Source organism: Nematolebias whitei, chromosome 6, assembly GCF_014905685.2.
Source record: "Nematolebias whitei isolate Nwh7 chromosome 6, NemWhi1, whole genome shotgun sequence".
Classification (NCBI taxonomy): domain Eukaryota; kingdom Metazoa; phylum Chordata; class Actinopteri; order Cyprinodontiformes; family Rivulidae; genus Nematolebias; species Nematolebias whitei.
Window position 1 is genome coordinate 6,391,773 of NC_056503.1, and position 13,047 is coordinate 6,404,819.

The 13,047-nt window shown below is 47.9% G+C and overlaps 1 protein-coding gene across 1 annotated transcript in view; it reads right to left on the bottom strand.

Moving 5' to 3' along the window:
• Positions 1-2,008: 2,008 nt before the first annotated feature.
• The window catches only part of LOC119410486 (eukaryotic translation initiation factor 4 gamma 1), a gene marked incomplete at its 5' end in the record, with an annotated part of 43,246 nt that continues 32,207 nt past the window's right edge, over positions 2,009-13,047 (bottom strand). The window contains 4 exon segments of the mRNA XM_037677365.1: positions 2,009-3,134; positions 3,285-3,425; positions 3,507-3,588; positions 3,698-3,829. Coding sequence (XP_037533293.1) covers positions 2,953-3,134; positions 3,285-3,425; positions 3,507-3,588; positions 3,698-3,829 — 537 coding nt within the window.

Here is a 13,047-nt window from a genome sequence, read left to right on the forward strand (position 1 = left end):
CTGGAGAGCCCTCATGCCCCGCTGAGAAGCACGCAGCAGGATACGTCATGGATCCGTGGGGAGTTTGGGAGCTGATGTGTCTTTCTATATTGTCTCAAAAGGACAACGAAGAGGTTTATATAATTGGAATCATGATAGCAGGGTTTCTGCTGTTTAGCATCGGCAGAGTCCTACATTATCGGCTATTAAAGAAGACGGCGACAGCAGTTTTGGCCATGGCAAAACTGCAGAGTCTGTAAAGGTTTGGTTCGTGCTTAGAGAACTCGTCTTAAGCGCAGAGGTGACAGGCCCTTCTCTGTAGCAGGCCCAAGACTTTGGAACGAGTTACCTCTTGCTTGTCAGACTGGCACCCTCCCTCTCGGTTTTCAAATCCCATTTAAAACCTCACTACTATTTGGTAGCTTTCAACACCAGAGGATCTGTGTTTTGAACCTGTACACTCCACACTGGTTTGTCGTCATATTTATTATCTGCATCGTTTTTATGTCTATATTTTTGATTTACTTCATTTTGTATATTGCTTGGCAGCAAGGTGGCGCAACTGGTAGAGCTGCTGCCTCTCAGCGAGCAGGTCCTTGGTTCAAACCCCGGTCCAGGGGCCTTCTGGGTAGAGTTTGCATGTTCTCTCCGTGCATGCGTGGGTTTTCTCTGGGTACTCGGGTTTCCTCCCACAGACCAAAAACATGCATGTTAGGCTGATTGGTAACTCTAAATTGTCCCTAGGTGTGAGTGAGAGAGTGAATGGTTGTTTGTCTCGTTTGTCTCTATGTGGCCCTGTGATGGACTTGCGACCTGTCCAAGGTGTACCCCGCCCCTCGCACAGTGATTGCTGGACATAGGCACCAGCGACCCCCATGACCCAAAATGGAATAAGCGGGTAAAGATAATGGATGGATGTATATTGCTTCATGTGTTGTCTGTTGTTCTGTCTGTACAGCACTTTGGTTGGCCTTGTAGCTGTTTTAAGTGCTCTATAAATAAAATGGTATGGTATGGTAGAGTACTCAAAATCAGCTGATTTATGAGCTAAACCATAAGATGGAAGTGATTTGTGAGAATTGCAGGCCACCTGTGGCTTCTGTGACTCTCCAGCATGTTGGGGACGACCATGGAGGGGGCTCATAAACACGGAAAAGTGGAATGCCCACAAATCTGGTCATTTTGGATCTTGAAAGTACCAGCAGGACTCTAGGCTGACAAGAATAAACAGTCTGCCTGAAAAAATCAACAACTGTGGCTTATCTGACTCCCCCAGTTGGCCTTGAAGCAGGCAGACTTATCAAAATTTTCCTGGGACATATGTAAACTAAGGAAAAATACTGTATGTCTATCGCACACTGTAAACTTGTATGTTTGTAATAAACAACATTTGTGAAAAAGTACAAACATTCACTATTCAAATCCCTCAGCGACGGGACCTCAGCGTACCACTTGGTGTTTTGAAGCTCCCCAAAAAGTCCAGATCAGTGTTCAGAACAGTCTACATTGAAATAAAAACAGCCTCATCCATGTTTTGTGGTCTCAACAGATCCAGTTCTCCTGCGGACCACAGCCCTCCATGTTGGGGCTGGCTGAGCAGCTAAACCTGCAGATTCTGGGTTCTTCTCCTTCAACACGTTTCAGACTGTGATCAAACATCTAAACCCTCCGGCTGTTTTTCTGCGTTATGAGCGATGCGCTGAAAGAAAGAAAGCTGTGGGGTCATTTTACAGGTTTTAATATTAGATTTGTTTAGCTCCACATGTTCAAGTCCTCATGCAGCATTAAAAAAAACATTCTAGCAAACAAAAGACAGCGGCTGGTTCTGAACCACCGAACCGAGCTGCGGTTGTGTAATGACCGTCGTGAAGCCGAGGCACTTTGAGGGACCCCCCCCACCGCCGCTGCCATCCCAAAAGGCACAAGCTTTATATCTGCAACAAGAGGCATCTTCATTTCCTTTAATTAAATATCTTTTTAATAAAGTAAAGCAAATAAGTATTTACAATTTCTCAATTAAACTGTAATCATCGGGTTGGATCATCAAGCGTCTTCTGCCAGCCGAGGAGAGAAAAATATAAATACAGGGAAAACTGCAGCTTTGTTTCAGAGGAGGGAAAAAACTATCCATCGAATATTTACAGAACTCTCTTGAAATGAATTTCCTCTCATGGAAGCAAACACCTTAGAGTCTGAACTGCTAAACTTTGTTTCTAAAAGTATTTTCTCAATAAAGTGGATGCTTTGTGTTTTATTCAAGTTTCAAGGTGAGTTTTTTTTAAACATCCAACAGGTTCAGGAGGAGGGAGCAGCCGTGAGCACTTCATGTTTCAGTCGTTTCTTGTCTGAAGCTCGGGAAACGGGTGGAACGGACACAGGAGGGAGGCAGAAAGGGCTCGGACCCCTTCTCAAGTCCACAAGCATTTCAGAATGCTCCTCTTTGTAGTTTTTTTATTTTATTATAAAACACTCGGCCAACACTGGGAAGCCGCAGCAGAAAGCGAATCGTCTACATGAGAGCGTCACGTAGAGGAAATGTACACGAGTTGCGACGGATCCCGTCCACATGATTAAAGTATGAAATCATAAAAATAGAGATGTGAACAAACAGCTTTAGATTTGATTCGATCTCCGTTTTGAAGCAGAAACTCTTGAATAGTGTTGCCATGGTGAGGAAAAGCCATTTGCAAACAAGTTTAAAAAAAGAATAAAATGCCTCCCTCACCTTGGAACGACTCCCAGAATTCTCTCGTAAATTCTTTCTATAAATCCTGGTTCTGTAGTTGAAAATAAAAAAAGACATTCTGCTGTCCGGGTCGGTACAAAGACCCACAAACAAAAACTAAAGATGATCAAATGTTCAATTGTTCCTCTACTCTTGAGTTGATGCAGTTTTTGTCGTCTGTCCGGACTCTTCTGTCCGAAGAACATTCGTGGGCTCGGAGGGTTCCGTCCCAACTGTCCCAGCTGCTCCTAGCTGTTGTCAGACTCGTCCTCGGCCTCGCGGAGCCACATGAAGAAGGCGGTGACGGACTTGAGGGCCACACCTTTGCCCTGCTGCTCGGCAGGGTCTTTACTCGACTCCCACTTGTAGAAGGCGTCCTCTTTGATCACGTCCTCATCGTAGAGGGTATTGAAGAACATCCGCAGCAGATCTGAGGAACACCAGACATCATGAGCTCAGTGAGGCCCAGCTCCTAACAGATGCATGTTTAGCTAGGCGCATGTCAAATCATGTCAGTGTTGTGGTGTTAGGTGATATTTAGCTTCCAGCAGCAAGGAAGGTGGATTTTTGAGGTGCTTACTGGCAGGCTGCTCCATCTGGACCATCAGGGCCTGCAGGGCGTAGAGCGCATGCAGCTCCTTCTGCTCATCTCTCAGGTATCTCTGCAGCAGCTTGGCCCGCTGCTTGACCTGCTTGATGTCCACCTTGTATGGGTTCTCACCTGCAGGGGGGTGGGGGGAGAAACATGCTCAGCTTGAACTGATCTACACGCAGCCTGTAATGGAACAAGTGGTTTGCTCACAGATGACAGCTGACTGGCAGACGCAGGTCATCAGAGCTCGGACAAACATGTTGGAGGACGTCTGCTGCTCATCCAGGTTGGCCTGCATGCACAAACATCAACACGTGAACAAAACTACTGGCGCAGGACACAAGGACGGGACAAACGCTCGTTAAAAACTCGTGAAAAGCCCAAAACAAAAGGACTCGAACCTCCACCCAGTCAAAGATCCTCTGGTTGTCGGCCTTGTCCTGGATCAGCCGCTCCAGCTGTTTGGTCAGCTCTGCAGAGCTCATCTCCTTCCTGCTCCTCTCTGACTCATCGCCCAGAGTGAACTCCACGTCCTGCAGACAGAGGAGAGCGCTCGCTTCACTAAAGCAGGGAGAAGCCGACCTTAGAGACGATGTAGAGTTTTCACACTGAACGTTCAGCTACGTAAAGCTAGCGTTAAACACTGTTGGAATGAAATGTGCTTGATGAGAACTCATGGAGGCTCGTTGGCTTTGACTTCCTGCTTGTTGGATGTGAAGACGTGAGCTGAGGCCAAACTCTTGTTCGACTGATGTTTCTAGGGATGCACGATATTGGATTTTTGGACAATATCCGACACCAATACCGATATTTGTCCCCTAGACCTACTTACAGAAAGTCTACATAACTTTCTCTGCTGTGGGATTAAAATACTACATAATCCTGCATGTTCTTTGTCAGTTTGGCTGCTACCAAATGCAGAAGACAAAAAAGAGGCTGAAAATGATGCAACTCTTCAACTTGGATTATGTTTAATGTCAAATGTATTCATGACATTTACTCTCTCTAACACAATGACAACACTCGAACAGTGCACATTTGTAAATTTTCACAAATCTAAACTCAACGGCGCGCATGACGTCATAAAGTTGTGCTGTCGCTGCTGACATCCTTGTCACTGAGTTGTCATACAAAAACAGCGCCTTTTATATTGGTGAGTTATTTTGATGGAATGGCCGATGTCCGATATTTAATTTTACTGTGAATATTGTCAGATACTGATAATATAATGCATCCCTAGCTGTTTCAGTCGTTTACTTGCTTCAGAGTGAGGCAGGAAATACTAGCCATTCATGTCCAACATGTTTTGTTCTGTTATGGTTTTGTTTTTAATATTTCATAAAATGTACATTTGATCCCTTAACTTGGTTTTTTTTATCGTTTAATGCAGTGGTTCCTGAACCCCCTCAGGGCAGTGCAGTGAACTTTACGATTAAAATAAAATAAAAAAGTGAAGTTTGACGTTGTTGCGCCCGACTTGTTCTGTTACACAAACTGTGCGTCTGTACAAAAAAACGGAGGGAGCACATTCTGCGCCGTGTGCCTCGTTCATGAGCACAGCTGAACACAAACACCGATGGTTTCCCTCATCAGCTGCTGAATGGAGGGAAGAGCTTCTTTTACTGGAGGAGGTGTCACCTTAATTCAGGGACAAACCATCAACTAGAAGGAATATAGACGTCTGACAGGAACCCAGAAGCAGCAGCTAGAAGGAGACCAGCTTCCTGCAGGCCAGTGGAGGTTTGAAGTCCAGCCATGTAAACAAATGGAACCTTACCTTGGTAGTAAAATAAATACAATCACCTCTTAGTTTATTTGTAAAGGTATTCACTTTGTTGAGTCATTGTTCGTGTCTTGCTACTGTATGTTCAAATCATCTCTTTTCTAATTTCTAATCTGATTGGGGGGAGGGGGGTAGTTGAGACTTAGGATGTTTTCACACCTGATAGTCTGGCAGACTTGGTTCAGTTGGGGACCAGTATTCATGACATTTTGTTTACATTTGAGCTGGTGCGTTTGCATTCACACTGCACTGTGCAGTCGAGCCAACCTGTTCGAACCAACCTGTTCCTCCACTCGCCTGTGGGGGCGCTGCACCAAGAACTACTGAAAGAAATGGCACAAAAACCTCTGAAGACACTTCTTCTGAAAATAAAAACAAAAACGGAGTGGCATCAAGTTTTAGCAGTTTTAGGAGTTATATTTTGTCATTTTTCAAAAATGGACTCAGCATGAGCAGAAGATGAGGCAGAAGAATGTTGCTGTTCACACAAGGCAGCTGACGGCTCCATATGAGGTAAGAGAAATGCGTGTTTGTTTGCCCTGCGCTGTACTCCACTTCTTGCTTGTGGAGCGGGGCCCGGTCTGATTACATTCACACTGTACTTGAACCACGCTGGAGTTCTCTTCTACCGGACCGAGACCTAGGTTTTAGCCCAGGCCAGAGTTCGCCTTTTTGTTCCGTGACAGAGTTCGATGGCGCATTCACACCTCCCCAAACGAACCGGACTTCCTAGGAAAACGAGCTAGAGTTCGATTAAAGCGGACTAAACAGGGCTGGTGTGAATGCACTCTTAAGGGCCCCTGCATACTCCATCTGAAGTGTTGAAATCGAAAGTTACGTATGTAACTATGGTTCTATGAATCCCGGATGACCGCCAGAGGGCGGTGCTAAAAGCACTGAATGTTCCCTTTGCGCATGCGCTGTTCGAGTAATAATACCAACGGAGTCACAGGTGTGACACGGATGACAAATCAAAGGCTATATAGCCCGACGTCATCCGCAGCTCTGCTACTACAGAATCTTCTTGCAGAATGCAAGGATTCTGAGTGACAGAGAAGCTCTGGCAGTCATCCGGGATTCATAGAACCGTAGTTACATACGTAACTTTCGTTCTATTTCATCCCTCCTGACCACCAGAGGGCGGTGCTGAAGGCACTGAATGACTAATACCAACGATGTCACAAGGAACCCTAAACACCCACCTCACTGAGGAGGCCCAGAGGACCCTTGTAGAAGAACTTGGCCCAGGGGATGAGGGGTGGCCATGTTAAACTCTGTAAAATCTGGTGAACGTGCTTGGGGAAGCCCATGATGCAGCAGCACATATTGCTTCCAGTGGAACCCCTCTCAGGGCAGCCCAGGAAGCAGAGACGCTCCTGGTAGAGTGAGCCTTCAAGTCGACCGGCAGGGGGCCGGGCCCTGCAGCATAGGCCAGCAGATGACTTCCATGATCTAGTGGGAGAGGCGCTGTTTGGAAAGAGGACTGCCTAACCTAGGGCCTCCGTAACACACAAACAGCTGGTCTGAATGTCTTATCACAGAAGTAGCTGCAACGTATGCCTCCAGTGCCCTCACCGGGCACAATAATCCAGACCCCTCACCAGGCGTAGGCTGAAAACGTGCCAGCCTCAACGGTTGGTTACAGTGAGAGTGAGATAACACCTTTGGTACAAATGCAGTGTTTGGCCACAAGGTAACACAAGAGCCCTCAGGGCTGACTGAGAGAGCATGTAGCTCGCTGACCCTCTTTGCTGAGGCAATAGCCAACAAAAAAGCCGTCTTGCATGAAAGCCACTTGAGGTTCGCCTGCGTCAGAGTCTCGAAAGGAGGGCGGCACAGAGCTTCGAGAACCAAGGGCAGGTACCAACCTGGTGCTCGTAGAGCTGTTGGCGGGTGTGACCTACGGGCACCACGCAAAAAAAGAGAGACTAGATTAGGGCTGCAACAACGAATCGATAAAATCGATAAAAATCGATGATTAAAAGCGTTGGCAACAAATTTCATTATCGATTTGTTGTGTCGCGCGATTATGCGTCTTTCACGGCGCTGCGGAGCCGTTTCGTTCACGGGCAGTTCATTGTCAATGCTGACTGACTGAATAAAGTTTGAAAAAAAAAAAAACTCTGCAGCGCGAGTTGAACATAGCGAGGGGTTAGGTGAAAGCAGAGCAGAGGCGGTGTTTTCAAAGTAAATTAAGTAAATTTTACAAATGACCAACGCAGCGAAAACTGTTCGACCCAAGTCCTCCAAAGTGTGGGAGAACTTCACAAAGATAAAAAATGAGAAGCATGCAGCTTTGAAAATCGCTGACATGACACGGGAGAACCACGCTGATAAACGTAAACATGTCGGAGTCACGAGGAGGAAGAAGGAGCTGCAGCTGATACAACTCGTCGTGTTGGCAGGTGAGTCTCTACAATATTCACATTTGTTCTGTTTCCAAGAGAGAAAACGTAACGTCAGTCTGTCTGTAGATGAAGTTGTTGGTTTGTTTGTTATCTGATTAATGACTGATAGAGAACGTGTGTTGCTTTTTATTTAATTTAATTGGTACAAGCAGTGTTTAAATGTGATCTATAAATAAATCTAACACAAAGATAATAATTTAATGATTAAGTGATATAAAAATATGTTTTATAAAAATATATTAAGTTGCCTTTATGCCTATTCAAACATATACATTTTGTGTGTGTTACTTTTCAGAATTAAATGTCTAAATTGCCATAAAAGGCAAGGGTGGAATGATATAGGAATGATTATTTTGATGCTTTTATGTCAATTAATACTTATACTCACTTTTGATGCAGCTTATCTGCTTAAAGTCAGGCCTGTGCTGCAGATGTGTTTTGGAGTAATTAAAGTTCTCTGAGGGATGCTCTAACCAGAAGACCTGGCCCAATCTTAAGGTTACAGTGACCCAGATTTTGAAGGACATGTTTTTATGAAGCCATCACTCTGTTGCACAGACTGCTTTGATGATGGAAAAACAGATTTAATTAAATCTGTCCTCCTGACAACCATCAAACTTGTTTTTCACTGCTCTCACGCGATTCCGGTCAGGGAGAGGTATAAAGGAGGTGTGACAGGCAAGGGAACTTGGAAGTCTTGTGTGGACCAGCGCGCGGTGCCATGCAGTGGTGATGTGAGTTCTGTCATTTGGATCGAAAGGCTTCCCGATCATTTGTCACGGTGAGAGATACTCATATCAATTTGTGTGTTAAGAGTGTACCAACTGTACATGACTTTGCTTGGCTGTTTTCTGTGGCAGGTTAATAAATGACAATATTATTCCTAGCAGTAACAGTCTCTGTGTTTTATTTTTCCTCTTGTCTGAATATCTGGTGCCGATCGTTCACGAACCCTTTGATAAAGAATTTCATAATACATTAAGCTTCAACTTTTAATTTGCTGGCAAAGTCTGAAGACACTGCAGGTATGGCAGGATGAATTGCATTTAAACAGGAATTAAAGTAATTTATTACATCTACTCAAATGTGTATAATTAAGTATTTTATATGTGGTGTGTGTGTTTAATTGCTCTTTTAGCTACTTTTGCCTGAACCTAACACTGTAAGTGAAACAAGGCATTTCTTGAGTTGCTGTAAATTATGCTATAATACATATTTACTCTCTTATTCCAGAAAACAACAACAAACAACAACAGCCTTCATGGTGGACAAACATCATGGACACCACAGCAGCAGCTGTCTTCACTGAAAGATCCTTAAATGATCGTCACTGACACAAGGCCTAAGTCGATGGTTGAAGACGAAGGCTTCACTACAATGATCCACACTTTTAATCCAGGTTACACTCTTCCCTCAATGAAACATTTTACAAAGTAGCTACATATTGTGCAGGTATAAAAATATAGTTGTATATATTTTTGTGTACATTTATTTTTTTAAGCTATTTGACTAACTTTTATTTTTTATTATTCAGTATTTTACTAACAGAATAGTCAAATAGCAACCTGTTTTTTGTGTGAATTGCTATGTCAGTCAAATGTTCAATTTTGGAATAAAGGGGTGGAAATTAAAACGTTGTTTTTTCTTGCAGATTAATCGACTAACCGGAAAAAATAATCGGCCAATGAATCGATTATTGAAATAATCGTTAGTTGCAGCCCTACAATAGATTATGGCTCCCTACCGTACAGCCATTAATGCCAGTGTGATTAGATGATATTGCCGCTACATAAACTTTAAGCGTCGAAGGAGAGCGATCCATACCAAGGAGAGACTGGAGAAGCTCCAGAATGGTGGGTACTATACAGGAGACTGGATCCTTGTTGTGATCAGTACACCATTGGGAAAACAGATGCCACCTGTTTTCGTACTGCTGACGAGTAGAGGGTGCTCTGGTGCCCAGGATGGTGCGTCTGATGGGGCTTGAAACTCCAGTCAGCTGCTGTCCTAGCCTTGCAGTGGCCACACCCACAGCCAAAGACGTTGAGGATTGGGGTGCCATATCAGTCCCCCCAATTGAGACAGCAAGTCCCTCCTGGTCGGAAGACACCACGGGACGCCCTGACATAGACTTCGTAGTAGTGGGAACCATGGTCGCGCTGGCCAATACAGAGCCACCAGCAGCATCCTGTGGCCCTCCTCAAGGACTCTCTGAAGGGTTGGGCAAATTAGAGAAAGGGGTGGAAAGGCATATAGAAGGACCCTTGGCCAAGGATGAGCCAATGCGTACTGGCCCAGCGCACCTGACGCCCCCGTAAGAGAGTACCATAGGGGACACCGAGTCGACTCTTCCGTCGCAAACAGGTCTATCTCTGCCTGACCAAAACGGTCCCAGATCATCAGCACTATGTCGCTGTGGAGGGACCACTCTCCCGGAGGGGACCCATGGCGGGAGAAAAAATCTGCGACCTGATTGTGTCGCCCTGGTAAGTACGTTGCCCGCAGGGTGGACAGGCGAGGAGAGGCCCATTCCAGGAGCTCTCTGACACTCTCAGAAGTTGTGCTGACCTGGTGCCCCCCTGATGGTTGATGTGGTAAACAACAGAGGTGTTGTCTGACTGAACAAGAACATGCCTCCCTTCCAGGTGAGGCAGGAAGTGCCTGAGTGCCAAGTGCACTGCACGCAGCTCCAGCACATTTATATGCTTGGAGCGGTCCCTTTGACCCCAGCGGCCCTGAACCACTCTGCGTTGCCACACAGCACCCCATCCCATGGAGCTGGCATCTGTCGTGACCACTTCCCTGCGACACACTACCACTCCCATGGGGACACCCCTGGACAAATAATCTTTGTCCCTCCATGGAGTCAAGGCATGAAGACATGACCACGTCACTGCAAGCTTGCGACGCCTGTGCAGCCTGGCATCCAGGCAAAAGCTGTTGAACCACCTCTGCAAGGGGCGAAGTGACAGCAGGCCTAAGGGCACCACCCGAGTGAGTGATGTCAGCTTGCCGAGTAGTTGCAGGAAGGCAACATAGGGGAGCTGCCTGCCCAGCCCGAACCGACTGACCAGCTGGAGTATGCCGGCCACCCATTGAGCGGATGGGCGAGCTCTCACGGAAGATGAATCCAGAACCATCCCAAGAAAGGTGATCGTCTGAGAAGGGATCAGGCAGCTCTTCTCCAGGTTGACATTGAGGCACTACTGGGACACATGAGCGAGCAGGCAGTTTGTGTCGTGAAAGGCACAGGCCTGAGACGGGGCACAGAGAAGCCAATCATCTAAGTATGGCAGAACCTTCACTCCGCAGGCCTGCAGAGGAGAGAGGGCTGCCTCCACGCACCGAGTGAACACCCTCGGGAAGATAGAGAGCCCGAATGCGAGTACCCAGAACTGCCAGTGGTGACCCCGATAGGCAAACCTGAGAAAGTGGCGATGTTCTGCCACAATAGGCACATGAAAATACGCATCCTTCAGGTCTACAGACGTGAACCATTCTTCCCTCGTGACAGCTTGAAGGACTTCTGCTGTCGTGAGCATGTGGAAGGGCAGCTCCCTTAGGTACTGGTTGAGTCCCCTCAGATCTAAAATGGGACGAAACCCGCCTGTCCTCTTTTGCACGAGGAAGTAAGTCGAGTAATAGCCTCTGGGTTGTTGCAGAGGGTCCACTGCCTCTATTGCGCCCTTGGACAGGAGGGCGGAAAGTTCCTGGTCTAGTGTTCGAGCTTTCAACGGGTTGGCGATTACAGTCATCTTGACCCGGCGTGAGATATGAGGCCACCATCGGAACTGTAGCCCGTAACCATGGGTCAGAGTGGCAACCACCCATGGGTCCACAGTGTGAGCAGTCCAGTAACTGAGCTGCTGGTGGGAGAAATATCCGACGGTCGGCCTGATGGCATCACCGTCTCCCGCCACGGCCCCTGGCCGTGGGGGTGCGGCAGCCAGAGTCCCTGGTCTGAGACTGCCCAGCTGGTCGGTGGACCGACCCACAAAAGCTCCTGCTGGGCCTTTGCTGAACCGCATGAGGGTAAAGACCACCCGGCCGATCATGACCCCCAGGCGGCGGCTGCACGCTGGGGTCAGCCGATGGGCGCCTTGGATGCCGAGGAAGTGGAGGGGGCATTGCCCTGCTAAGGCTTGAAAGTTGCTGCCTTCTCTGTCATGCCTGGACAGTCCGTTCCAGCACTTCCAAGGCAGCCGAACCGAACAACTCCCCCGGCACCACTGGGACATTACGGAGGGTTCTACGGCATGGCTCAGTCAATGCTGACTGCACCAACCAGACCTGTAGGCGAGCCTGGACCAAGGAGGACATCACGCGCCCAAGTTCCCTCATCATTAGTGCAAAGGCCTGAAGTGCTGCATCGCTAAAGCCTATTGCTGCTGTCGCACCACTAGTCCCCTGAAGGGACGTGGAGAGGGCAAGCATGAGGTGTGCCAAGGAATTGCCTAAGCGGCCAGCATGCGCTCTGGTGGCATAGGCTCTGCAGAGGAATTCATCCGTGACACGACACTGAGCTCGTGGGCACCGAACATCACTGCGCAGAGCTTCCTCTGGTGACACGATGAGAGAGGCAACAGCAGGTTCTATCGCCGGCATGCGATCCAAGCCTGCTGCAGCCAGCTCGTGCATAGCCGCCAACACTCGGCCATCTGCGGAGAAGCACGCAAAGGCTTTGGGGTCCCGCCAGCAACCATGCAACTCCCTCAGGAACTCCTCTGATGGAGGGACAGAAAAGGAAGGAGGGGTCAGTCCGCGCCTGAAGAAGGCACTTCCAGGGGTGGACGCCTCTGGTTACGGGACGTCCAGCTGCAGTTGTCTCAGGGCCATATGCATGACGTCCTGCATCGAGCTGTCACCAGACCCACTAACTGCGCTCTGAGAAAAAGAAAGTGAAGCTGTCTCTGAGACTTGAGATGAATGCCCCTCCTCCTCACCTAAAAAGTGAGAGGCAGAGGCAGCCAAGGATAGAACAACTTCCTCTGCAGCCAGTTCAGGCATGGGTGGGGAGGAGAGTTCGGTCGCTGCCACTGGTTCAGTCCCCAGTTGGCGTACCTGAAAAAGGAACTTCATCTCAGCTAATTCAGCGGAGAGCTACTCCATCCTCGTGGAGAGGCCCCTATCAGACCTGGCTCGCTTCTTCCCAGGAGGGGCCACAGAGACTGCTGCCTTAGTCCGGCGCTTCGAGCGCCTAGGTGGAGCCTCCTGCCCAGAAGGCAGGAGATCATCGCCGAGTTCAGGGTGAAACTGGGCCAGCCGGGCCACCCTTGCAGCACGCGACATGAAGCTGCAATTCATGCAGGGGTTCTCTGACAAGGCCTCCACCAGATGGTCATGTCCAAGGCAGGCAGGACACAGGTTGTGACCCTCATCTGTCTGGAGCATGGCTCCACAGACTGTACAGCAGTGAGAGCCGTCCATGCTCCTTACCCAGCTATGTCCAAGATATAGGATGAAAAAATTACGGCAAGAAACTCAGAAAGGTTAACACCGCTAGCTCAGTTGGTAAAGAGGACAATTGGGAGAGGGGGCGCGAACGCTCGCCTTCACCAAT